Here is a 26651-nt window from a genome sequence, read left to right on the forward strand (position 1 = left end):
TCCTACTAATGCTTTACACCATCTTTGCATCAGAGGGCCACCTGCACCATTAAGATCAAGATCAGGCACACGTGTGTCAGTCTGTTTTGCTGAAATGGAATGTGTATGTAAGTATTGCAGACCTGTTGATATAGTTATAGACTAATTTGAAACTTTAAAGTGTTACAGAAGAGTCTGGAACGGTGGGACTGGGAGGAGGAGATAAATAGATAAGTAAAGATAGAGAGAGAGACTAAACTCAGAGGTTGTCAGTGTTATCGGCTTAATTTCACTTAGTTGATTCCATAGGCTTGTTTGTGTTATTTGTGACTTGTAGGTGTTACTGAGTGTTCCAGAAGGTTGGGAGAGGGAGAGTTTCATGGCAACTAAGATATGCCGGACAAGGCCGAGGCAGCTGGGGACCACACTTTAACACTAGTGCCGCACAAGCACTTTAAAATGCAAGCACACTCAAAATGAGATGTAGTGCTGAAAAGTGTGGTAAGTTTTTAGATTTACACCATGATCTTCCCCTCCCTGTTCCTATCACCCCAATTACTTATAAATACTGGTAAACTTTTACAGTTACACCAACAGCTATAAGTGGGTAAATATCCAAGACAAGTTCTTCCTCCCAATCATCACCAATCCCATCCCAAAACACATCAAGCTTAGGGACCATGAAGGAAAATGGGGTTTAGGGTGAGGAAAGGTAAAATAGACCATTTTTCAGCAATTCAAAAAACCTAAGAGAAATAAGCCAATATTTCACAAGTCATTATTTGCAAAATATTTGCCAATGATATGCTCTAGACTAGCCAGGGGAAGGGGGCGTCCTCCCTCTAAACTAGGTCCACTGCCCTAGTTACTAAACAAAACCTAACCTAGCTGTATACAAAATGTAGCAAAGCATTGGCAATGTTGCTAACCAATAACAGCACAGCTCACCACAGCCACTCCCTCCTAACAGGCTAACAGGATGCTGTGTGCTGCACCCTTTCAAGGGAATCACAAAAATGTCTGGTAGTATTTGCAGTTACTCACAATTTGGGAAGCAAAATCAACTTGTGATGCACACACATTTGAATTCTTGTGTTTTCCGGTGTAGCGATGATAGAACTAAACAAAAGCCTGAACTCGCAGTCTGAGCAGTGCGTGTCCATGGTGAGAACAACTTACCAACTGGTACAAGCTGACGTCCTTCACCCTCTCTCACAAGAAACAAATGCAATATTACTAGTACATATATAAATAACACTTAGCATGGCAGGCTCTCATTGGACATCTGTGACACGTGATTTATAGACACCACAAATCCTACAGGACCCACAGTGGTGTACTAATGTAAACAGCCATAAGAAGAGGAGGAAGATTGCAGAATACCACTGGCTGGACTCTTTCTGTCGTGATTCTGAGTTATCTTATTATTATCTTCTGCACTAGAGGGACTGCAAAACATAAGTGCTAATGAAAGATTTCCTCCTTGTAAGGTTAATTCCCAAACAGCAGTATTAACAAAACTATCATAACTATGATAATACATAGTATGATAGTTTATATTATGTACTGATAATATAGTTTATTATTTAGAATATAAAGCACTCTATGGGGAAATTAGTACCCATCGGATTCACAGAACATGTTGCTTGTAATTTGTTTGGGAGTATAAAGGTTGGTAAGTTAGATTTGGGGAAGGCCTTCACTGATCTCTAGCTTAAACTAATTACCTAGCAGCAATTGCCACAGTTTCTATTAAGTATGTATGATGTAAGCTAATCTGCTAGACTTTTTCTCATTTTTTTCCTTTTGTGTGTGTGAACTGGCACCATATGCATGGTGCCAGTTCACACACAAGTTGAGACAGAAATATTGACTTCAATGGAAAAGAAGTAAATTCAATTTCATACTTCACATAGATTAACAAATCCTCACTACTGAGGAGGTTGCTTTCCTTCATTTCATACTCATCAGTCTTATACTCTTCAATACTTATGGTAAACCAAAAATATTTAGGTTTAGTTTCTATCTTTCTGCTGTTATCATTTTGTTTGTCTTCTATCATTTTAATTTGTAATATTAATTACAAAACTGTCTATACACTCCATTCATCAACATTACTAAGTAGGATAATAAACTTACTATTAGGATTTATATCAGTGTTTTGTGATATCTGTGAAAGAAGTAGCTATTTACAATTCTTGTTCCTACACCTACAGTTTTGCAATGGATCTCTGACTGTGCTTCCCTCTTCCTGAACTTTTCAAGATTTTTCCTTCTTTTTTTTACTAGTTTCTCTCTCTCTCTCTCTCTCTCTCTCTCTCTCTCTCTCTCTCTCTCTCTCTCTCTCTCTCTCTCTCTCTCTCTCTCTCTCTCTCTCTCTCTCTCAGATCTTTCCTTTCCATAACATTCTTGATGTTCTTGAATATATCCTTCTTAATATCAGAGCTAGATAACACAAATAACATTGATCTCTTCTGACCATCTGCTTGTTTCCCAAGGTGAGACATTCTCACTAATAATTAATTACCAGTACCACATGCATTTGCAACTTTCCTTAAGATTTCTTTATCATGGGATATTCTGTTCTGGAACTGACTTGAATGACTTTTCAGAGCATTGTATATTACTGTGTTATTTTCTCTTTCTGTCATTTGATACTTTAATTAGATTACTTTTGTAACTTTCCCATGGTACCATTCTTGTCACATGCTGATCTCCGTCCAATTTCTGTTCTCCACTGTCAAAATCTTAGTTTGAACACTATATAACTGTTAATCCAAATTTGGATAATTCTATAGATTGAAGTTCTAAAATAGTTACTAACTCTGTCCACAAGTTTCTTAACTTCAGCTTTGGAGCTTTCAGCATCAGCAGCATTTCTTTTATTCTTTCCTTAAACACAGTTTTGTTTAATATTTCTAACAGTCACTTTTCTACTCTTTCAACATTTCTTAAGTTTAACACATCCTTTTCTACAAAAGCTACAATGCCATAGAAACTGTGCACCAGCCTCATCATTCACTATGAAGTTGTAAACTCTCTCGAGAACACCTTCACATCTAATTAAGAAAAACACTTCACATGCCTCATAAGAAAGTGCCACGTTATTTGTTACCACTTTCTTATTTATTCCACGATCACTCATGTATTTTCATCCTTGCAGGCAGAACGTAATGACTAATACTGCCACCTGTATTTATTTTCGTATGTATCATCCTCCTGTCAGCCATATTTGTTGATGCTATGAGGCACCACACCAACACCCATCTATTTTAACAATATTCTACCAACATGACTTCAGTGCTTCAGTTGATCAATTGTTGGTTGTATTGAGAGAGAGAGAGAGAGAGAGAGAGAGATTCCCACATTCCCAAACAAGCTTGGTAAGGTGGAAATGTAGGGTTCTCTGGTGGGGGAGGCAAACTGGAAAAATTCGGGATGAAAAATAGCAAAAAAAAAAAAAAAAAAAAAAATCATAAAGATTGCTTGGGATTTGGTGTCTAGGGAAAAGTACCTAAATGTGTTTATGATTTTATAAACATAAATTATCAGCAAATTTCACGTCGCACATCCAAAAATTCTAACCGAGGGGTACAGCTTTGACAACCTCTCTTGTATTCTAATCTACCTAAAGGGATACTATTCTAACCTGATCTAAAAGCCTCCTATACCCTCCTCACCCAAGGATATTAATCTAACTTGGATACCTTTCAGGGATACTAAGTTAACCTCACTGCACCATGTGATTTCAAAGATGTTAATGCTGCCAAATGTTTAAGGCTGATATTTTACATTATTACCTTAAGATCAGGTCTGGGGAATTTTGTAGGGGAAAGTGCCCATGTCTAGGAATGTTCATCTATTCACATTTAAAAGCTATATCTGTCGGTAAAACCCTGCATTGTATGTGTGATCAGACCAAAATTTTCTTATCAACTACTCTATCCTTTGTTTTATTGGTAGAGCAGTGTTTTTCATCTCTGCCACCCAAAAATCCCACAATCCCAAATTTCTCCACACTTGTAGGGGGACGTTTTGTTAGATAGGGTGGAATCAAAAGCTTTTTGTCTCATCAACTCCTCTCCTCTGACTGACTGTCTTTAGCCTCTTTTTCACTGTCGGAATGTTGCATCGCTTGCTATCTTTTATTGTTATTTTCATGCTGACTGCTCTACTGATGTTGCTAACTGCATGCCTCCCCTCCACCTGCGGTCTTGCTGCACAAGGCTTTCCTCTTCCTCTCACTTCTATTCTGTCCAGCTCTCTAATACAAGAGTTAACCAGTACTCTCAATCAATCATACCTTTCAATGGTAAACTCTGGAACTTCCTGCCTGCTCCTGTATTTCCATCTTCCTACAACATGACTTCTTTTAAGAGGGAGGTTTCAAGACATTTGTCCCTGACTCTTATTCTCTTTAACACGTTATGTGCGGTACGACCCACCGGTGGGTCATTGTGTACTATCCATTCCTGCGATATGACCCACTGGTGGGTCGTAACATAATTTTTATAAAAATTTTTGCTTTCAAAAATCATGAATGAAATTTGTACTATACTCATATTTTATTGTAATAAACACATTTTTAAGGTGTTATAGTTAACAATTTGACATATTTTATGATTTTATTGAAACTCCAAGTTACAATAAAAAAGTGAACGAAAATTCATATAATCAAAATCAACTTTTGATACATTCTTGGTTGGCAAAACTTGACATAAACATACAGGTTGAACCTCCCAAATCCGGCAACCACCGGACCTTAGACTTGCCGGACCATGGAAAATTCCGAACTATAGGTGGTCCCAAAAACACCCTCTATATATATTTACCCTGCATTATACAAGTGTAGCTGTAACATTGTTTTGATATATGATAGTTGTACATGAAAATATACATGTAGAAGTATATAGAAAAACACGTTGATGTAAATTAAGTTCAGCATGGAAAATTTTTGCCTGCGCCAGGAGGAGGTAGTAGACACCTACCGAAACAATAACTTACTCCCAGTGAGATCTAATAGCACTAGTTCAGGAGGTGCTGTGAACCTTCCATTAAAGCTAGTTGTGATCTCGTTGAATTTTTCCCTTTGTGTTTCACAAAAACTAAACAAAGTGAACGAATACATACAGTTCACAGTTGAACCAGAAGTGAACGAGAAGCTACCTTTCCTCGACACATTGATACACCATCGCAAGAACAATGTGAAATTCTCAGTATACAGGAAGCCCACCAACAAAGACGACTTTATACATTACCTGTCTGCACACAGTGAAAAAACAAAGTCAGGAGTAGCAATCGGCTTCTACCTACGGGCACTCAGGATTTGTAGTGAAGAGTTTCTGGAAGACGAGTTAACTTACGTTACGCAGGCATTCCAGAAACTTCTGTATCCTCTGGGCCTTCTACGCAAGCTGAAGAATAAAGCGGTGAAAATATCTAAGAAAAAAAGTGAAGATAAAATGAGTGAAGAATACTTAGTTGTGCCGTATGCAAGAGGCGCTGAAGTGTTATCCAGAATGTTGTCAAACGCAGGCGTACGCGTAGCATACGCCTCAGAACAAAGTATACAGAGTGTGGTGCGAGGAAAGGTAAATGGTGAACAGAAAAAGTTGAGTGTGGTTTATTCTATCCCATGTGCAGGTTGTATGGCCACATACTACGGTGAGACGGCGCGGGGAATGGACAAAAGGCTGAAAGAGCATAAGAACGACCTCCGAAACCACAGAACTACGAATTCCCTCGTGGTGCATGCAGAGAAGTACAACTATTTGCCAAACTGGGAACAAGTGACAGCCGTGCACACAGGGCTGGACAAGAAGAGGAAGCTGGTGGAAGCCGCCTACATTGCGTCAAGAGAGGCCACCAACCACAGAGACGGCTTCGTAAACCTCTCCCGCACAGCAGCCAGACTCATTCTCACCAGCCAATCAGCGTGCCCACCAGCCAGACGTCCAGCGAGGTGATCCGCCTCGGGGGTATATATACAGCTAGGCTATCTGTGTCAATTTATTCTCTGAAGAAGACTCTGTCGAAACGTTAGAGAATAAACAGTGTTCCTAATTCTGCCCAAGTTTCCTTACCACCTTTACACTCATTTGTCTGCTTCTTACACAACATATATGGATTTCCTTCACACAACTGACAGAAAGTGGACACCTTTCTAGCTTTCTTTGAAGCCACCTTGCTACTTTCATTTATTGATATCATCTCATAGCAGCTTACACATCTTTTCCTGGAGGTACATTTTGGCCCTTCAGCTTCTACCAGGTAATGCTGCTGCTCTGTTTGGATGCCTCCAACACTTATTTTCCTTTTTCCTGATCTTAAGTCTTCCTGAGAAGAGCCAGTCAGCAGAGACAATGTGAGAGACTCTTGAAAGCTTAGTAATGAGACAGGCTTTTTAGAAAAGTACTTATTATAGAGTACTCAAGCATTTACCACTGAAGTTCCAGCTATGAGTTCTATTGCAATCTTTCTGTACCATTTTTTTGTTTTCTGTAAGGCTGTGTAATAACTTGACATCTGGTCTGACACATCTACTCCTTTCTTGATTTTGTTGTATTCTACAACACACTTAGGTTTTACTGCAATATCTCATCTCTTGCACGCTTTCCAGTTGGGATCAATGCGTCATCATGTTCTGGTACATTGAACAATGTGAGAACACTTCTCTTATCTTTCCAGTGAAAGACTTTGACTCCTTTATCATTTTGCAGTGAGACTATATCCCCTTTCTTTATCTTTGGTTTTGTTATTTCACATGCAGCCCTTTGCGTGATGAGCAAACCGTGCCACAGAGATATGTATTTCGTGACAATAAGTGCTCTGCAAGTGTGACTGATGTGTAGTAATTGTCACAATACAACGTCATGCCCATGTCAAGCAGCGACAGTACACTTCAAGGTTCCATGTGTATCCATCTGCATTACAAAGTGAATATTTTCAACCCATATTTGTGGCTTTTGCCTTGAATATATTGCCTGAAATAAATTCTTCCTCGGAAAGGTATCATTGTCTCATCTATTACTACCTTTGCCCTGGTTTGTAGATATTTTGAAATTGTTCAACTATCATGTCGTAGAGGGGCTTCACTTTATAAATATTGTGCTGGTCTGCATAGGCAAAGTTATCAGAGAAATGCATGAGACTCAAAAGAACTTGAAATCGGTCCCGGCTTATAGTGCCAAAAGACTAATTCCCTGTCATACAGTTTACTTTTTTACCACTAAAGATGCATTTCTGGATAGGAGACTATTCCCATGTACAGAAAATTCCTATTATTTTTTTCATTTCTAATCTTATCAGTAGAAACCCAATCCCAAAGTCTTGATTTTCTTGTTAGACCACGGGATGAAAGTTTCTGAGAAGCATACCTGTTAGTTTCCTTGACTATTTCATCTATTATTTCATCAGTAATGAGTAATGAATAAATATCAATTGGTTGGACACAATTGTCTGAGGACTGTGGAGTTACACACAACTCCTCCTTTCCTGTGAATAGAAAAGCCCTCTGGCATGATGTAACACTCCTCCAGTTACCAACAGAGGATGCAGATACATCAGGTACATCTTCAGTTTCAGTAGGATCATCAGTGTTATCTGAGACTTCATCAGAATCAGAGTCATCATCATCTGATTCAGGTTCATCTGTCTTGTAAGATGAATCAGGCGTATCCTCCAAACTTGCATCATCATCATTGCTGCCACTGCTATAACTTGGAGTCAATGTTGAACTACTGTAGAACATACATTTATTCATATTTATTATCTGGAATTTGTAAAAAGTAATGCATTGACATAAACAAAAAGAAAATACGTAATGCTCAACAGACATAAATGCCCACACCAATAAATCCATAAACCCAAACCATAAATGCCCACACCAAAAATAGAAAATACATAATGCCCACCCGTGGGTCATATCGCAATAGAAACAAAATATTAAGTATCATTGCGATGCGGCCCACGCATGGTCGCACGAGCAGTATGCCCACCGGTGGGTCGCACCGCAGTGGAGCTTATATTCTGTTTTATAATGCAGTATGACCCACCAGTGTCCAAACAATTTTATGGTCTCAATGGAATCTACAGACGTCAGTGAGCATACACACCTTTCAAATTGGTGGCTCGCGCCAAACTGTCAAAGAGAGAGTGCCTTTGTTGCCGCAGGGGTTGATAGTCAGGCACGCTGCCAGCCGCACGTAACGTGTTAAGGGAACTGGCAATCTAGTGGGTCTTTTTTCTTTCATTTATTATTTGTCGCCCTTTGCTTGTTTCCCTTAGTGCATAAAAAAAATAAAAAACTGCATTTCCCCATACAAAACTAAGAGATACATACTTTGTAGTGTCTTGGAATCAAGTATGGTGGAGTATGATGGTGTAATTCCAAAATGATATCAGAAGGGGCCGCCGTAGTACAGTGGAACCATGCGTGCTTTGGGGTCTGAGGGGTCTCCAAGCGCAAGGGTTCAAATCCTGTCCACGGTCCAAGTGTAGGTTGGGCTTCCTCACTTGGGGCAACGGTTTCCTAGAGGGTGGGCTTTGAGATAGGAGGTACCCTTAAATGTATCCCCTTTAGCCCATAAATTCCCGTGAAAAGCCCACATGGTATAAACAAAAAAAAAGAAAAAAACAAAAGTATATCAGAGAGAGAGAGAGAGAGAGAGAGAGAAACTTCTGTATTTTATTATTGTTATGTTGAAGAACAGTACATTAACTATTTATAATGATGGAGGTTTTGTTGAGCATCTTTCCTTTGTGGAAGTTTGAATACCTAATCAACAGTGAAACTGCAAGCTACAATGAAGAACAATCCTGTGAAGTAATGATACAATTACTTCTGAGATAATTTTCTCCAGTAGGGGAAAGGGAAAGAATCAGGTGTGTAATGTGTATTTGCACTTATAATGTTGATCTGCACTGAGTGTTTTCTCTCTCTCTCTCTCTCTTTCTCTCTCTCTCTCTCTCTCTCTCTCTCTCTCTCTCTCTCTCTCTCTCTCTCTCTCTCTCTCTCTCTCTCTCTCTCTCTCTCTCTTGTTAAGGCTTTTTGGTACAGAGAGCTTAACTTTGTTTGGTTAGCAGGCCAACTGTAGATTCTGTAGGCCCACATAAAGTTATTAAGTTTATTGTTTTTATCTGTTGTCTAGCCGAGCAGTTTCACTGGCAGTTTTGGTGTTCTTAAGTAACCCAGGTGTAGAGGGAAAACTCAGGATATAACAAGTTTGTATATTAGGTACAAATTTACAAGTGCTGTCCATACACAACGTACAAGTACTGTACATGCGGAAATGTGCTTAAAACTCGGGAAAGTGTTTGTAATGTCACTCAGTTCACAGAGTCACTAAATTCCCGCAGCACACCGTTTCAGATGCAATACACACTTGACACATTCTGCACTTCCCAGTCGCCAGCCTTCGCTGGTGCCAACCATGCCCAGCCTTTAGGTGCTGACACAGGGTGTCGGTCATGTGACAAGGGAAATTTCAACTGGATGTATTGTGTCATTCATTACATTTATTTCTTGCTGGTAGTGATACCTAGATAAAATGCATTCTACCTTTGGAGATTATAGTATTGATTTGTTTTATTTATCCGAGTCAGTCATGAATGCAACAAACCACTTGTTAGTTTTATGAAATAAAGAAGCACCTGCAAACCCTTTTTAAGGAAAAGGCGAGGTCAGCATTTACAAGTGTTGCACCACATTACAAAAGATTGCATCAGGTTTCTATAATGATCAATATACTTATATACAATGGTCCTACCTATCCTCCCCCCCTCTCTCTCTCTCTCTCTCTCTCTCTCTCTCTCTCTCTCTCTCTCTCTCTCTCTCTCTCTCTCTCTCTCTCTCTCTCTCTCTCTCTCTCTCTCTCTCTCTCTCTCTCTCTCTCTCTCTCTCTGTTACTGAGGTAATATCTAGATTAATGCTTGACTCCCTCCTCAATTGAAGGGTAGAAAGAAGTCTTTGAGGTAGGAACCATGATGTCACTACTTTTAATTATTGAATAGCAATGTACTGTTTGAGGCGTGGTCATTGTTATTTGTGACCAGTGGAAATGAGTTATTTAACAAGCTGATGAGTGCATACATACAGCAATCTCCTCTCTTGAGTTAGGGCAAGGCTTTACAACTTGTTTAACTATCTTACCAGTGTTCATGCCGAGGTAATGTTCACCTTTGACCGTCATCTTAAGCATTTCTACCTATTCTCTTCTAATAATAATTTTTCATTCCTATTCCTAGATTCATCTGTTTCTAAATTATGCTTCTTACAAATAAGATTATGTAAGGTTGGAATAAGGTTAGGTGAGAATTGTGTGTCATGTTGATTAAGTTTATGAAAAGTTGTAATAAAATAGTCTTGTATTTTGTGAGTATATTAATTTGATTTTTTTGTGCCTATTGTAACTTTACGAAATCTATCCTTATCTGTTTTAACGCTATGTAACCTTACCTTGCCTAGTATAACCTACCCTTACCCATTATAACATTGCCTAACCTGAACTTACTTTACCTTATGTGACCTATCATTATCTTACCAAACATAACTATACTTGGATCCCTTAAATACCCATTAAACTCTTGAATTCATGGAAGTATTAAGGATGGAGTGGCCATGAAGTTTATTCAGTAAAATGAATGAGGATCATATTAAATTGTTTTTTCAAGAAGATAAGAAGTGTGGGAGTGTTCAATGACAACCCATCAACTGGGCAGTTCTTGGCTGCCTACAAGGGGGTGTTGATGTATTGAAATGGAAAAGGTAACTGGTGAGAGTTTCGTGTTCTCAGAGTCTGCCACAACCTTCATCACCTCAAATCATTATTCAGAGACTCATAATGCAAGTGTTCCCTCCAGGAGTGCCACCATAAAACCTGAGTTCTAAATGCTAATAAACTTAAGAAGACAAGGATTCTGAAGTGAAAAGCTTAGCTTCAGCCTATATTCTCTGTCCTTACTCTGATAAGACCACTGACCACAGAGCTAGGTTAGTAAGAGAATTTTAGTGTGAGTTGTGTTGCAGGCAGTGCTTTATTTAACCAATGATTGAATGCAACTCATTGATCAAATACTGTTAAAAATGAAAGCTGTCTGTCTTTTCCATCCAGACATGCTTTTACCATTTGTCTTGTGTGTGTGAAAAAATTTAGATACATACTTTGAAAGGAAGGTGAGACTTGAAATTCCTAAGATGCTTTGAAAGGAGGTAGGACTGGAAACTCCTGGAATGTTTTCATTGGGAAGTAAATTTTGAAACCACCATTAACTATATTATGCCAAAGTTGCCTAAGTAACTAAATGAATAAGGGTTTGTTTTGTAAGATAAAACATTTATATTAAGAAGTCTTATAGAGTGGAACCCCGGGTTACATACATTACCCATACACTCGAACCAGCTTACGTCCTTTCCTGATGTCCAAAATTTGTACTTATACTACAAGTGATGCCTCACCATCATGTTGCCTAAGGTCACACTGATCTTGGACAGATACAATACAAATAAAATCAAAGATACATACTATGCATACATACACAAGTACCAGTGCAACAACCTTCCACTTCAACTGCTGCTGCTGCGAGACTTGGGAAGGAGGCAGACAGATCCACAGTTTACTCACCCAAATGGGCTGTTTCTTGTCAGAGTTAGCAAAGAAAAACAATAGTTGATGGTTGGGTGTTTGGGGGGCTTTTTTATTTTTACGAAGTCATATTATATAAAAGTAATTAACTTAAAATTTTAAAGACACTTGGCACATTAGCACCTGGTCACAAGATGTTAGATGACACTGAAACATTCTGGATAACTGTTCACACCCACCAGGATGCCTCAGGAACAGTTTGGTGTCTCATTGCTGCTGCAGAGAGAGAGTGTGTGTGTGTGTATTTACCTAGTTGTATTTACCTAGTTGTAGTTTTACAGGGCCTGGGCTTTATGCTCGTGTGGCCCCGTCTCCATATCTACACTTATCTAATCTTACTTTAAAAGTGTGCACACTCGTTGCAGACACTACTTCTTCTTCTAAACTGTTCCACGTCTCAATACATCTCATGGAAACTATATTTTTAATATCTCTCAGACATCTTCCCTTTCTCAGCTTTTTACTATGCGATCTTGTGCTTCGGATGTCATATTCTTCTCTCAAGATCAGTTTCTCATTATCCACTTGGTCCATTCCGTTGATCAATTTATAGACTTGTATCAGGTCTCTCTCTCCTTCTTTGTTCCAAGGTTGGTAGATCCATAGCCTTTAGTCTCTCCTCATATGTCATCCCTTCAATTTCTGGGACCATTCTTGTAGCCATTTTTGTAGCCTCTCCAATTTTCTTATGTGTTTCTTTTATGAGGGTCCACACTACTCCTGCATATTCCAATCTAGGTCTTATTATAGTATTTATCAATTTCTTCATCATTTCTTTGTCCATGTAGTGAAATGCTACTCCAATATTCCTCAGCAAATTATATGTTTCTCTAAAAATTCTATCAATATGGCTTACTGGTTGATTGTTTTCTTCCATCGTCATTCCTAAGTCCTTTTCCTTTTTGACTTTCTCCAGTTCTACATCCCTTCAAGTTCTGGGACCATTCTTGTAGCCATTTTTTGTAGCCTCTCCAATTTTCTTATGTGTTTCTTTTTATGAGGGATCCACACTACTCCTGCATATTCCAATCTAGGTCTTATTATAGTATTTATCAATTTCTTCATCATTTCTTTGTCCATGTAGTGAAATGCTACTCCAATATTCCTCAGCAAATTATATGTTTCTCTAAAAATTCTATCAATATGGCTTACTGGTTGATTGTTTTCTTCCATCGTCATTCCTAAGTCCTTTTCCTTTTGACTTTCTCCAGTTCTACACCATCTCCCATCTTATAGATTCCCACAGGTCGTCTTTCACTCTTTCCCATTTCCATAACATGGCTTTTGTTCACATTGAATTCCATTTCCACTTCTTACTCCATTCCCAGATCTTATTTAGGTCTTCTTGCAGTATTTCACAATCCTCCTTTTGCTTTATAACTCTGCACAGTTTCGTATCATCCGCAAACAAATTTATGTAGCTTTTCACTCCTTCTGGCATGTCGTTAATATAAATGAGGAAAAGTATTGGTGCCAATACTGACCCCTGTGGCACTCCGCTTTCTACTGTGTGTGTGTGTGTGTGTGTGTGTGTGTGTGTGTGTGTGTGTGTGTGTGTGTGTGTGTGTGTGTGTGTGTGTTTACCTAGTTGTATTTACCTAGTTGTAGTTTTACAGGGCCTGGGCTTTATGCTCGTGTGGCCCCGTCTCTATATCTACACTTATCCAATTTTTCTTTAAAACTATGCACACTCGTTGCTGACACCACTTCCTCAATCAAACTGTTCCAAGTCTCAACACATCTTTGTGGGAAACTATATTTTTTAACATCTCTCAGACATCTTCCCTTTCTCAGCCTTTTACTATGTGATCTTGTGCTTCAAATGTCATATTCTTCTCTCAGGATCAGTTTCTCATTATCCACTTGGTCCATTCCATTGATCAATTTATAAACTTGTATCAGATCCCCTTTCTCCCTTCTCTGTTCTAGGGTTGGTAGATTCATAGCCTTTAGTCTCTCCTCATGTCATCCCTTTAAATTTTGGAACCATTCTTATAGCCTTTATTTTTGTAGTCTCTCCAACTTCCTTATGTGTTTCTTTTTATGAGGGGTCCACACTACTCCTGCATATTCCAATCTGGGTCTTATCATAGTACTTATCAATTTCTTCATCATTTCTTTGTCCATGTAGTGAAATGCTACTCCAATATTCCATAGCAAATTATATGTCTCTCTGAAAATTCTATCAATATGGCTTATCTGTTGATTGTTTTCTTCCATCGTCACTCCTAAGTCCTTTTCCTTTTTACTTTCTCCAGTTCTACTCCATCTCCCATCTTATAGATTCCCACGGGTCGTCTTTCACTCTTTCCCATTTCCATGACATGGCTTTTGTTCACATTGAATTCCATTTCCCACTTTTTACTCCATTCCCAGATCTTATTTAGGTCTTCCTGCAGTATTTCACAATCCTCTTTTTGCTTAATAACTCTGCACAGTTTCGTATCATCCGCAAACAGATTTATGAAGCTGTTCACTCCTTCTGGCATGTCGTTAATATATATGAGGAAAAATATTGGTGCTAATACTAATCCCTGCGGCACTCCGCTTTCTACTGTTCTCCACTTAGACTTCATATCTTTAACTACTGTCCTTTTTTCTCTCCCCCTCAAATAATTTTCCATCCATCTCAATGTGCTTCCTTTTAAGCCACCCTTCTCCTCTAACTTCCACAGTAGTCTTGCATGTGGCACTTTGTCAAACGCCTTTTTTAAATCCAAATAAATACAGTCAACCCATCCCTCTCTCTCTCTTGTACTCTATCAACTATTCTAGAATAGAAACTCAATAAATTAGTTACACGAGACCATCTTTTCTAAAACCAAATTGGCTATTTGATATTAATTTGTTGTCTTCAAGGAACTCGATCCATTGTTTCTTTATTATTCTTTCACACATCTTGCATATTACACTAGTTAGTGATACCGGTCTGTAATTTAAAGGTTCTTCCTTCCTTCCGCTTTTATATATGGGAACCACCTCAGCTCTTTTCCATTCTACTGGTACTGTTCCATTTTCTATTGAGCATTTTATGATGTTGTATATAGGACTTGCTAGTTCTTCCCTACATTCTTTCAGTATTCTGCCTGAGACTTCATCCGGTCCCATTGCCTTCTCTTCATCCAGTTCCTTCATTAACTCTTTTATTTCAAGCTTGGTTACTTTAATCTCTTTCATATAGACAGTCTCTCTATTACCCTGTGGCCTTTCAAATTTGGATTCCTTAGTAAAGACCTCCTGGAATTTATTATTTAATAGTTCTGCCATACTTTTGGGTCTTCCACCATCCCGTTCTCTCCTTTTAACCTTTCTATTGTTTCTTTTGCCTTATTTTTCCATTTATGATGAATCTGTAGAACAATTTTGGTTGCTCCTTACATTTTTCGACAATGACCTCTTCATAGTTTCTTTCCTCATCCTTCCTCACCTTAACATATTCATTTCTCGCTGCCTTGAAGTTTTCCTTATTTACTGGATTTCTATTTCTCCTCCACCTTTTCCATGCTCCATCTCTTTTCTCCTTTGCCCTAGTACACCTTGCGTTAAACCAATCTTTCTTTCTTTCTTCTTTAGGTCTATATTTTGGGACATATTCCCTGACTCCTGTTTTGTATACGTATTTCCAAAAATAAGTATACTTCTCTTGCACTGTCTCTGAGTTTTCCATCTCCTCCCCATTAACGTATTTGAAGTAGTTCTTGAGATTGCCAATATCAGCCTTTCTGTAATTTAATCGGTCTCCTTTGAATCGTTTCTATCTTCCTTTCCCTCTTCTATATCCATTTCTAATTTTACATGGTCACTTTTTCCCAATGGGCACTTATATCTTATATTATCATTCATATGTATACCCCTTGTAAAAACTAGGTCCAATCTCGCCAGCTCGTCGTTTCCTCTGAATCTTGTGTTTTCCTTTACTCTTTGGTCCATCATATTATCTATCATTAGGTTCAGGAATCTTTCTCCCCAGGCTTCTTACCCCATACCACTTTCATAATTTTCCCAGTCCACTTCTTTACAGTTGAAATCTCCTACTAATATCACTTTTCTCCTTTCTTTAACGATTCTCGTTAGACTCCTTATTGTGTCATCTATCATGTCTTTATATTCTTGATTGGTCCATGAATTTGTTTTTGGTGGCACATATGTTACAATGATTGTTAACTCTTTTTATTAATATGCATCTTAACATACAGTACTTCTGCTTTTCCTTCCCCACATTCCACTTGGTTTATCACTATCTCCTTCCTTAACATTATCATGACTCCTCCTCCTCCTTTACCCCCTCTGTCTCTCCTCCATACATTATACCTATTATCCAAGTCTATTTTGATTGCCCCATTTAGTTTTGTTTCAGCCAGGCATACAATATCCGGTTCTTCTTTCTTTATGTAATCTTTTAATTCTAATTTACTTGATAAAACACTGTCTATGTTAGTATACATCATTTTTAGTCTCTTGCCTTTATCACTTTTAATTAAACTTGTTCCACTTTTTCCTCTTCCTTCTCTTTTATATACCATTTCCTTATCCTGTCTCTTAGAATTCTCCAAAAAAAAAAAAAATGCCTTTTTTTTTTCCTTTTCTGACCTCTCATTATTTTTTTCCCTTATTGCAGCCGCCAGTTCGTTGTATCTCTTCCTTTCTTCCTCATTTCTATTTTTCTTTATATATATATCCTTGCAACCTTCTGTTTCTCTTAGTTTAGTTGTTCTATATAATATTTCTTCTGTTGCTGCTTGTGATTTTAGTAGTATCTTAATTGGTCTCGTTGTTCCTTCTTGATTTTTTTTTTTTTTTTTTTTTTCCACGTAGGGAAGTAGGCCAGCCAAGGGCAATAAAGCCCACTTGAGCACTGGCTCTCCAAAGAATACAAAAAGTGCCAAAACCGTCAGCCAGAATTAGGGGAGCAAATGCCTCGATACCTCCCTCTTAAAAGAAGACAAGTTTTAGGAATTTGGAAATACAGATGCAGGGAGGGAGTTCCAGAGTTTACCAGTGAAAGGGATGAATGATTGAGCATACTGGTTAACTCTTGCATTAGAGAGTTGGACAGAATAGGGATGAGAGGAAGAAGAAAGCCTTGTGCAGCGTGGCAGGAGGAGGGAGGCATGCAGTTAGCAAGATCAGTAGAACAGTTACCATGAAAATAGCGATAAAATATAAACGGATGCAACATTTCGGTGAGAAAGAGACTGAAGACAGTTAGTCAGAGGAGGAGTTGATGAGAAGAGCTTTCGATTCCACCCTATCAAGCAAAGCTGTGTGACTGGAACACCCCCAAACATGCGAAGAGTACTCCATACAGGGACGGATAAGGCCCTTATACAGAGTAAGCAGTTGGAGGGGCGAGAAAAACTGGTCCCATTCTGTTTATTTTTTCTACTTCCTCTTCTAAGTTTTGCCTATCTTTGTCATTTAGATTTTTTTAGTAGGTCTTTGACTGATTTCATTTCTTTTTCTCTTCTTGGTCTATATTTAATATTTTTTTTCTTTTAGTCCAAATATGATTACACTCTTTTTTTCTGCAATTTCCCTAACTAGATTTTCTTTTGTCTTGAGGACTCCTATCGTTTTGTTTGTCATATTTTCATCTCTTTCTTTTAGTTGTTCTTGAATCACCTCCTGAAAATTATCCTTATTGAATTAATGGACTCTCCATGCTTGTACTTCTTTTTTAATCACGTTCTGTACTCTTTCCTCTTCTTTGTTTACTAGATCTTTCAGCTTCTCTTTTTCTTTCTCAGCTTTATCGAGTCCTTCTTCCATCTGTTTCTTGTAGTTAGCTACTTCCTTTTTCAGTTCTTCGTTTTCTGCTCTTAGTCTAGCTTCGTTTTCTTCCACTTTTTTTATCCTTTCTCTCAGTTTTTGAAACTTTTTCCTGTTCTTCATTCTCTTTCATTCCCATACTCTCCTTTATCCATTTATCTAGTTTACGTTCAATAGTCAACACTCTTAAATAGTGAAGTATTTGCTGTATCAAAACCTTCGAATGTGCTTACTCCCTCATCAACACATTTATCTTCTTCTCTCATTCTTTCCCTAGTCTCATACCTGCATTTCGATGGAATCTCTTCCTTACTCATGATTCTCTAACACTTGGTTTCATGAAAATAAATCTACACTACTCGCCCTGGCCACTGCAAACACTAAACAATAGGTAGTGAAGATCAGCTGATTCTTGGAGTGATGGTACTGCATCGTTCCTTGACCGCGTCTCGTGTGTGTGTGTGTATTAACCTAGTTGTAGTTTTACAGGATCTGGGCTTTATGCTCATGTGGCCCCTTCTCCATATCTACACTTATCCAATTCCTCCACAGCTGTCTGCCCAGCTTGCGTGAAGTCATTCATGACTGGCGATGCGCGCATCTAGAGCTCAGTACTTGGTGTGCCTTTCTTGTGCTCAGACATCTACCACCTTTCGCTCTGACGGCCGCTAGGTGGCGTTGCTGTTTGGCGTCCCTTTGATAAGGAGTTCTTCCTCACTGCGCTTTGCCCTGTTTGGGGGGCAGAGGTTATTACACTGCTTATTTTAGCAGGTGTTGACAAGACAAGCACATAATTTTTTTGTAAATCGTGCTGCCAACAGCTGTGGTCTCCTATTAATATCACTTGTGTGTATTTACCTAGTTTTATTTACCTAGTTGTAGTTTTACAGGGCTTGGGCTTTATGCTCGTGTGGCCCCGTCTCCATATCTACACTTATCCAATTTCTCTTTAAAACTATGCACACTCGTTGCTAACACCACTTCCTCACTCAAACTGTTCTAAGTCTCAACACATCTTTGCGGGAAACTATATTTTTTAACATCTCTCAGACATCTTCCCTTCCTCAGTTTCTTACTATGCAATCTTGTGCTTCTAATGTCATATTCTTCTCTCAGGATTAATTTCTCATTATCCACTTGATCCATTCCGTTAATCAATGTATAAACTTGTACCAGATCCCCTCTCTCTCTTCCCTGTTCTAGGGTTGATAGATCCATAGCTTTTAGTCTCTCCTCATATGTCATCCCTTTAAATTCTGGAACCATTCTTGTAGCCATTTTTTGTAGTCTCTCCAATTTCCTTATGTGTTTCTTTTATGTGTGTGTGTGTGCATGTATTTTGTTAGCTGTATTGGAAAGCCACACTTATGCTCGAGGTGCCATCTCTGTTCCTTTTTGCATCCAACTTTGTTTTAAATTTTTGGATTGTTTTTGTGCATGTAGTCTCACTATGAAGTTTGTTCCAAGCTTTTATACTTCTAAGTGGGAAACTATATTTTTTAAAGCCACTGCTGCATGCACTCCTTAGTTTCTTACAATATCATCTTTTATCACTTACATCCCTTAACACTAGATCTTCACAGTTAATCATCTTTCCCTCTTGGATTCTATATACATACAGTATAGCTATTAGGTCATCTTTCTGTCTCCCTGCCTCCATCCTTAGTCCAGGAGGCTTCCCCAGTACTGATGGTGTGTTTTCATGAGGAGACAGGTTCCCTCAATGGCCCCACAGAACTCTGTTTCTCAGGCCCTGAAGTCCAAACACAGCCACATCCTGGCTTTTTCCTCATTTTTGTACCATTTTTCCACCCTCTTTGGGTTTGACAGAGGCTAGAGGTATCAGGTAGATATTGCTGCCTAGTGGGTGGGGTTGCTACCAGCAAAACACTACAAAGGGACACGTTGGTCCTGTCTAGATGTTAATGGCTTTGTTTACATTGTGACATCACAGAAGAAGGTTTGAACATGTGTCCAGATGGAGATAAGAATGGAATTTTTTTTTTTCTCTCTCTCTCTCTCTCTCTCTCTCTCTCTCTCTCTCTCTCTCTCTCTCTCTCTCTCTCTCTCTCTCTCTCTCTCTCTCCATTTTATATGAATTGTTTAGAATAACAGATGTCAAGATTCTTTGTTGGCATGGCAAATCATGAGGGTTACAAGATTCCAAGTTTGGGCCACTATATTGTCATCACAGCTGATTGCAGCACAGGAGCGCTTCACCTCTAATGAGGTGAAGTGCTAGTGATGCATGATAAACATTGTAAGGAAGATTGGAAATTAAGATCTGGGCTGCACCCAAATCAGGTTGTACCCTATCCCCTGGATCATAGAATGGATTAAGGACATAACCCAGGGTACAACTGTATTCAGATTTCTGGGTTTAAGCTTTTCTACCTGTGTGATGTTTTCCACCCATGAAATTGAGGACCATACTTGATAGGCTGCAAGAAATAAAGTGGAGATCATTGGAGAATATTGGATGAATTTAGGAGGAATTGTAGAGGCAAAGTGGGACTGAAGAGGACTCATTTTAATGTTGTGTTGTTTTTCCAGGCTGAGGAGGAGAACCAGGTTTGAACAGTGTGGCACACTTTTTCTGAAACTCACATGCTCTATGACTGGACAGGACACTCATGAGGAATGCAAAAGAAATAGTTTTCCACAAAGTCACAGATGAAATTAAACTGTAAAGGTTCTGACCAGACAGAAAATACCAGAGGAAATAGAAAAGACAATAAACTGGAGGAGTGAAAATACCAGCTTGACAATTACAGTTCATTTAGCAAACAAGAAGAGGAAGAGACAACTAGAGCCAGATACTACCAAAGGTACCATAATCACCATATCACCGCCAAAATGTCCTTCCCCACGAGCCACAAGACAGTGTTTGTGATGGACCACACCCTGACAGCCTCCTCTGGGGTGAAGCTTGAGATGGACAGCTTCAGCAAGTGTCGCAGTGGCAGCAGCAGCAATGGAGGGGCTGGCCCAGTACACCTCCAGCCCATGAACCTCATCCCACTGCGTCCTGTCACCAAGTCACTCTGGACCTGTGCTGTGGAAGCCATCACAGAGTATTGCAGGTGAGGGTAGCTCATAGATTATGTCAAGTATGGCTTGAGTAGGTTTTAAGTTTCAAGACATTTGTCCCTACCTTTTGGCTAATTCTCTCAGCTCTATAAGGAGACTGGCAACTGAGTGGGCCTTTTTTCTTTATATTTTTGTTGCCCTTGGCCAGTCCTCCTCTTTTACATTAAAAAAGAAGAAGTTAGGTTTGGTTAGGTTAAAAAACTGCTCTCCATGATAATGTAAGAACACTTGTGTTTTCGTGAGAGGACAAGGTTAGATTAGCACCTGCTTCTTATCTCAATCTTGTGTTTACATAGTGTGTGAAATCAGACTAACAAAAATCATGCTAATTTCAACTGATATGCAAGGCAGTTAAAATGGATAATTTCAGAGACTGGAGGCACTCTCTCTCTCTCTCTCTCTCTCTCTCTCTCTCTCTCTCTCTCTCTCTCTCTCTCTCTCTCTCTCTCTCTCTCTCTCTCTCTCTCTCTCTCTCTCTCTCTCTCTCTCTCAACATAGTAACACCACTACTGTCTGTTACCCTAGATGGACACAAAATGAAAAAAATGTTTGCGACAACAAATAAAACTCGTCACAGTAACTGCTAAATCAGTAATGATAATCTTATCGACGATAATCAGTAACTGGTGAGATATTTATTGCCCAATAACTAATAACCAATAAATAAATAGATCTAAAATTTCAATACTATCGATATGTGTTCGTATGTGTATTGGCATCAGTAAAAAGGAATGAAAGAAGGAAGATACAAATTAAAACACTTGCATTGCTAACCCCTTCAACATGAGGACACATATTTTGTGCCCTTGTAGCACTCATGACATCCGAGGACATGCATACTGTTATTGCTGCATTCTGTTAAAACGATGTATTTTATTTCCTGGATACTGAAGTGATCTTTCAGAATATAGGTTGTGTATGACATGATGGCCTACTTGACTTTCTTCATTATTACAAAGGAGTGTGATTTGCTTATACCAGGATAAGTACCAGTGCAATCTGCAGGAAATAATTTTATTATTTTTATGAAACCGTCATGTAAGTATAAGATTTATTATGATTAGTTCACCATAAAAGTGAACTACTTTCTGCCATTTTCTCTTGTTTGTCATATTCAGAAAATTGATGAAAGCAGCCTATGATAACTATAATTATTGCTTTTTGTTTTATCTAAAATTTGTGTGGGTTTATTTCATAATGTACATATCTAATATGAAAAATCATTTATTATTATCATTCTTATTTCTGTGTAGGACAGAGAGAGAGAGAGAGAGAGAGAGAGAGAGAGAGAGAGAGAGAGAGAGAGAGAGAGAGAGAGAGAGAGAGTGCTGCCTCTTAGTCACGAATCCCCTACCACGTCCCAACCCAAATACAGTGCTAGGGCCATTTTCTATAGCCCAGAGTGAAGTGATTGAAATAAATAGAATGAGTGTGAGAGGGAATCAGGCAGGTATGCTATTTGTAAAGTTTGAAGAACAATAATCATGATAGTAATGATAGTAGAAAGAAGAATATTAGCGATTTCATTGAATTTCTTTGAGTAGAGTTCATAATTTTTACTTTTCACTGATTCTACCCACATATGTGGAAAACTCATGTTCTAAGAAAAATGTTTTCTTTGTTTTTAGGATTGTGTGGGATATATTCCCTGGATCCAGGTTAATACGCTTTGTTGCTGTCGATAAAACTGCCCACAAACTGTCATCTTGGACCCCTGAAGATCAAAATTTGGCCAATCTCATGAATGCTTTTATGATGCTTGGGCCAGCAAGGGCCATTGGTCCTGGCAAACTGGATCTCTTCAAGGGGCTCAGGACAGCCATAGAGATCTTGATGGAACCTTCAGCTGTCCAGCATGAGAAACGAACCTCCCTCACCGAAAGTGCCACTAAAGTTCTCAACAAAGGGAGAATTATTCTTGTTACAAAAATTGACACAGAAGACGACGTTAAGACATTAAAAGACAAGTTTCATGACACACTTTTATACTTGAACAAAGTGGCTGCAGCAACAGACAATTTGATGGCCATTAATCACTGTGATCTGGTCCTCCTCAACCTGTGGCCCGATGGTCCCGTGTGTCCCATGCCTTGGCGGTCATGGCCTGACGTGTCCACCATCATGTCCTGTGAATTTACTAACCTCCAGGGTGGTGTCTCACTTGCACCAAAACTCTGCAACCTAGTATTGAAACATTATGATCTTGCCTCCACCACAGTCACTGGAATACCTATGAAGGAGGAGCAGAATGCCAGCTCTTCAGCAAACTATGATGTTGAGCTATTCCATCCAGCTGCTGCTCATGCTGCAATCCTGAAGGGCATACCAACAGAGACTGCCCACCTCAAGACCTATCGTGAGGGTGCAGACTACGAGACAGTAACACTGAAGTGGTGCACCCCTCGCAGCAATGCCAACATAGAGCTCCAGCACTGCTCCTCAGCCTACCGCATCACTTCCGTTGATGTGAACAGCCGTCCTTCGTCCTGTTTGACAAACTTTCTACTAAATGGCCGCTGGGTCATGTTGGAAATGCCACGCAAGTCTGGGAGTAAAGTTATATCACACATGCTGGCTTGTCATGGAGGGGACATTTACATCCACACAATGTACACATCTCGCAGCATCTTGGAAGACCCTCCTTCCATTAGTGAAGGGTGTGGAGGCCGGGTTACTGACTACAGAATTCCTGACTTTGGAGAATTCTTAAAAGCAAACAAACTGGCACCATACCCAGCTTCTGCCCTGAGCAGTGATGACAGTGCTGTGTCCACACCTTTGGTGAAGAGTAGAGAGCAGCTAAGCAGACACACCAAGTATTGGCCCATCACCCTTTCTACCACTTCACTCTTCACATTGGGTCAGCAGGTTGAGCCACTCACTACATTGATGGTGAAGAGCACTCTTACAGATGATGAAGTTGTTGAGTGCAAGCAAGTGATTCTGTGCCTGATGAGCATGGAAGCTCGTGGCGATCCTCTTCCCTCCCCCATGGCTGGCCGGGGTGGCAAGGGCATGAAGCGAGAGGACCAGTACAGGGCTGTGTGGGCCGAGTTGGAGCAGTACCTGCAGGTGCACTTACACTCAGCAGCTCATGAAAAAGTATTGAAATGTTTCATGGACTGTCACAACAAGGTATCAACACCAGAGTACAAAGGGGATGAGAAGGTGGACATAGACCAAGCCTTGAAGGAATTGGATGACTACAACTTCATGACAGAAAGAGAGAAGCAAGAATTCAATATGGGGGGAATGAAGCACGTCCCTTCAGACCTTCCCCTGCCAGAGAGTAAGCGACGCCGCAGTGCCCCGCCGCCACTCACCCCCATGGGACGCAGCAGTGGAGTCAGCTTGCTCACACTGTGGGAGAACAAGGTATCCTCAGAACAGTCTCGGCGCTGCCTTGAGTTTCAGGGCCGGTTACGAGCAGAGGGAAATGTCACCAAGCTCTATGTCAACCTTCAGAAAGATAAAGATAAGGATGATGGTGGACCAAGGAAAAAAAATTGAGGTAATGATTATGTGTTTAGAAATTCAGATCCATTGTTGTTCATCATTTCATGTTTAATAGTATTGTGATGATTTGTTTTCATCGGATAGAATTAAGATTGTCGTATCTTACAACTCATACACAGGCTGGGAATCCTGTGCTGAACGATAAGATGAACACCTTTTTCAAGTGGTATATCTTCTAAACTTCAGGGAGATTTTTCAAATGCATGTTGCATTTTTGACAAATTATAATATTTTTACCTTAGTATCAGTCTCAGTCTTGCATCTATTTTTAATCTGATACATTGATTCTAGATATTTTAAGGTAAAGGTTTCCCAACCTGTGCTTTGATTAGTTAGAACAGTTATTTAAATCATAATGGTACCTGATAATTTTAATGCAATATTTTGTATATAAACTCTAGCAGTGTTATAGTTTCTAGTCTAAACACTGCAGTACTTGTATCACTACCAGGATCAATGAAAATTCATTTAATTCTTATGTGTATTGTAAAAAAATCATGATTTTTCTTGTTGCATACATCATTTAACAAATTTCTCTCCCAATTTAAAATACATTATCTTGTAATACTGATGGATACTTGCACCTTTTACAAGTGAAAACTATAACTTAATTTTTTTCTAGTTCATTTAAGAAGAATCTGTTTTCTCTAATAAGCTGAGATAGGAGTTCTGGAGGGAGAAGATGGAGGATAGCAGACCACTGCCAAATGGTTTATCCACACCCTGCACATCGTTCCACCACTCTTCAGACACCTGTGGAAGCACCAGCAAGGCATTAGTCATTGAAAACTCTTAAATTTTCAAGGTATTTCATGGGAGGGTGGGGAGGATGTTATGTATGTGAGATGATGCTGTGGGGGAGAGAGAGAGAGAGAGAGAGAGAGAGAGAGTACATATTACAAGTGATACCTCATCATAACAGACTTTGCAGTAACAGATTTCACTAAATAATGGACTAGTTACATATTGGACAAATTTTTTTGACTAATGGCAATAAAAGGAGAAAAAGCAATTTTTTTTCTAGGTATCATTGTTTTCTGTGTTTACACAGCTAAATACATGTATGACACAATAAACAAGCCAAAAAACTCTAAGAAAAAATGAAGTGAGTAGAGAAGTGAGAAGAAATGACACCATGTCCTTTGCAGTAAGTGAATGTCAACAACACATCTGCTCCTCCAATCGAGCATTCTCTTCCTAGAATCACTTGTTACGTTGTAAATTACTGCCTTAGACTGGCTGTGAAAGTGGCCATATGGTGAGGTTGCAGCAGGTTGATAGCCAGACTGTGTGTGTGAGGGCAGGTCAGACCTGATTGACGAGTCTAGTCAGATGGACTTATCGGGTAGGTCACACTTCCCCACTTTAGGATGCAGGAAGACGTCTCTACTACAGGAAACGTGCCTTGCTTTTTACCTCAACAATGATGTGAAACAAAAATCAAAATTTTGGAAACATCAATTTATTTATATATATAGGAACAGAGGGGGAGAAAGAAAGAAGTTAAGGAGGTGAAATGGGATTAGAGAGAGAGGGCAAGCACATGATCTATAGACAGGTAACAATCGTGGGGGAATTCTGGTGAAGCCCAGTTCTACATCTAGACAGCCAGTTTGCATTTGTGCACGTATTAAGTTGGTTGGTTGTTTTTGCATGTGCACACTGATACAATTTTTTCAGGTCATTTTTGTGCTTAAGAATTTTATTACTGTACAATAATAAGGTGGTTTAAAAGTTCAAAATATCTTTTACATTTTTAAAAGAATGAATAAGTGAAGAAAAAAGGGAAAAGGAGCAAGTACAAACCTTTCGACAGACAACTTGTAATAACGGACACCCCTCACCCCCAAAGGGTTTGTTATAGTGAGGTACAACTGTAATTTATGTGGAAGGCAGTGGCAAGTGACTGGTTTGTAAACATACTGTGGGGAACATACTTTGGGGCTGTGGGCTAGAGAGAGAGAGAGAGAGAGAGAGAGAGAGAGAGAGAGAGAGAGAGAGAGATGGGGGATAGGTTGGCATGATTAAGCAGGTAATTGTACTTACTTGTATTGAATCTGGATCACCTCTGTAGGGGCTTGGAATGATGTTAGTGTCAGGAACTGGGACCAATTGGGTAAACACATTCACTGACACATTATGCTTGACGTTGTTAAGATACAGCTGTGTCACTGCAAACCAGCTGGAAAAATTTTTAAGTTCAATGTTACCCAATATGTAACAAATTTAAGGAAAATTATGTTGTACATTTTGTAAGCTCAAAAGCAAGCAATTTTAACTTATTCCATATTTTTTAAAATTATCCACTTATCATCACTTACACCATGATCCCATCATAAAAAAAAAAAAAAAAAAGGATTTTGAGAATCTAACCTGTTTGGGATAGTCTCCACAAAGAAGTCAATGCCAATGAACACACTCTGGGTAGGTCCCAGGTCCCCAGTGAAGCGTGCCTCAGCCTCACAATCCTGTTGGAAAAATATAATCATACAGTTTAATAAAATCTCAAGTATTATTTTGTCAATTATTTTCTTTGAAAAGTAAAGCAAAAAAATTCAAATTAATTAATTTATAAATTGATTAAAAGTATAGAGCATTATTTTTTCAAGTTGTATAGAATCCATGTGAAACCTGAAAGAAAACTACATTCCACAA

General features: G+C 39.1%; 2 protein-coding genes across 2 annotated transcripts in view; one reads left to right on the plus strand and one right to left on the minus strand.

Moving 5' to 3' along the window:
• On the plus strand, positions 1–26511 carry LOC123512165 (integrator complex subunit 13-like). Its single transcript, XM_045268372.1, has 4 exons — positions 1–107; positions 19944–20473; positions 22109–23991; positions 24652–26511. The coding sequence occupies exons 2-3, from the start codon at positions 20247–20249 to the stop codon at positions 23988–23990; spliced, it is 2109 nt and encodes a 702-aa protein (XP_045124307.1). The 5' UTR covers positions 1–107; positions 19944–20246; the 3' UTR covers position 23991; positions 24652–26511.
• The window catches only part of LOC123512164, an 89952-nt gene continuing 87764 nt past the window's right edge, over positions 24464–26651 (minus strand). The window contains exons 52-54 of the mRNA XM_045268371.1: positions 26370–26464; positions 26043–26178; positions 24464–24749 (exon numbers count right to left, since the gene is read on the minus strand). Coding sequence (XP_045124306.1) covers positions 24624–24749; positions 26043–26178; positions 26370–26464 — 357 coding nt within the window. The 3' untranslated portion in view covers positions 24464–24623. The remainder of the gene's footprint in view (positions 24750–26042; positions 26179–26369; positions 26465–26651) is intronic.

This window comes from Portunus trituberculatus, chromosome 33 (assembly GCF_017591435.1).
Source record: "Portunus trituberculatus isolate SZX2019 chromosome 33, ASM1759143v1, whole genome shotgun sequence".
Taxonomy (NCBI): Eukaryota; Metazoa; Arthropoda; class Malacostraca; order Decapoda; family Portunidae; genus Portunus; species Portunus trituberculatus.

Excerpts from the sequence above, each read along its gene's own strand:
- LOC123512165 (XM_045268372.1), top strand. The coding sequence starts at position 20,247 with ATGTCCTTCCCCACGAGCCACAAGACAGTGTTTGTGATGGACCACACC. Across the intron at positions 20,474-22,108 it reads GCCATCACAGAGTATTGCAG|GATTGTGTGGGATATATTCC; the intron begins GTGAGGGTAGCT and ends CTTTGTTTTTAG.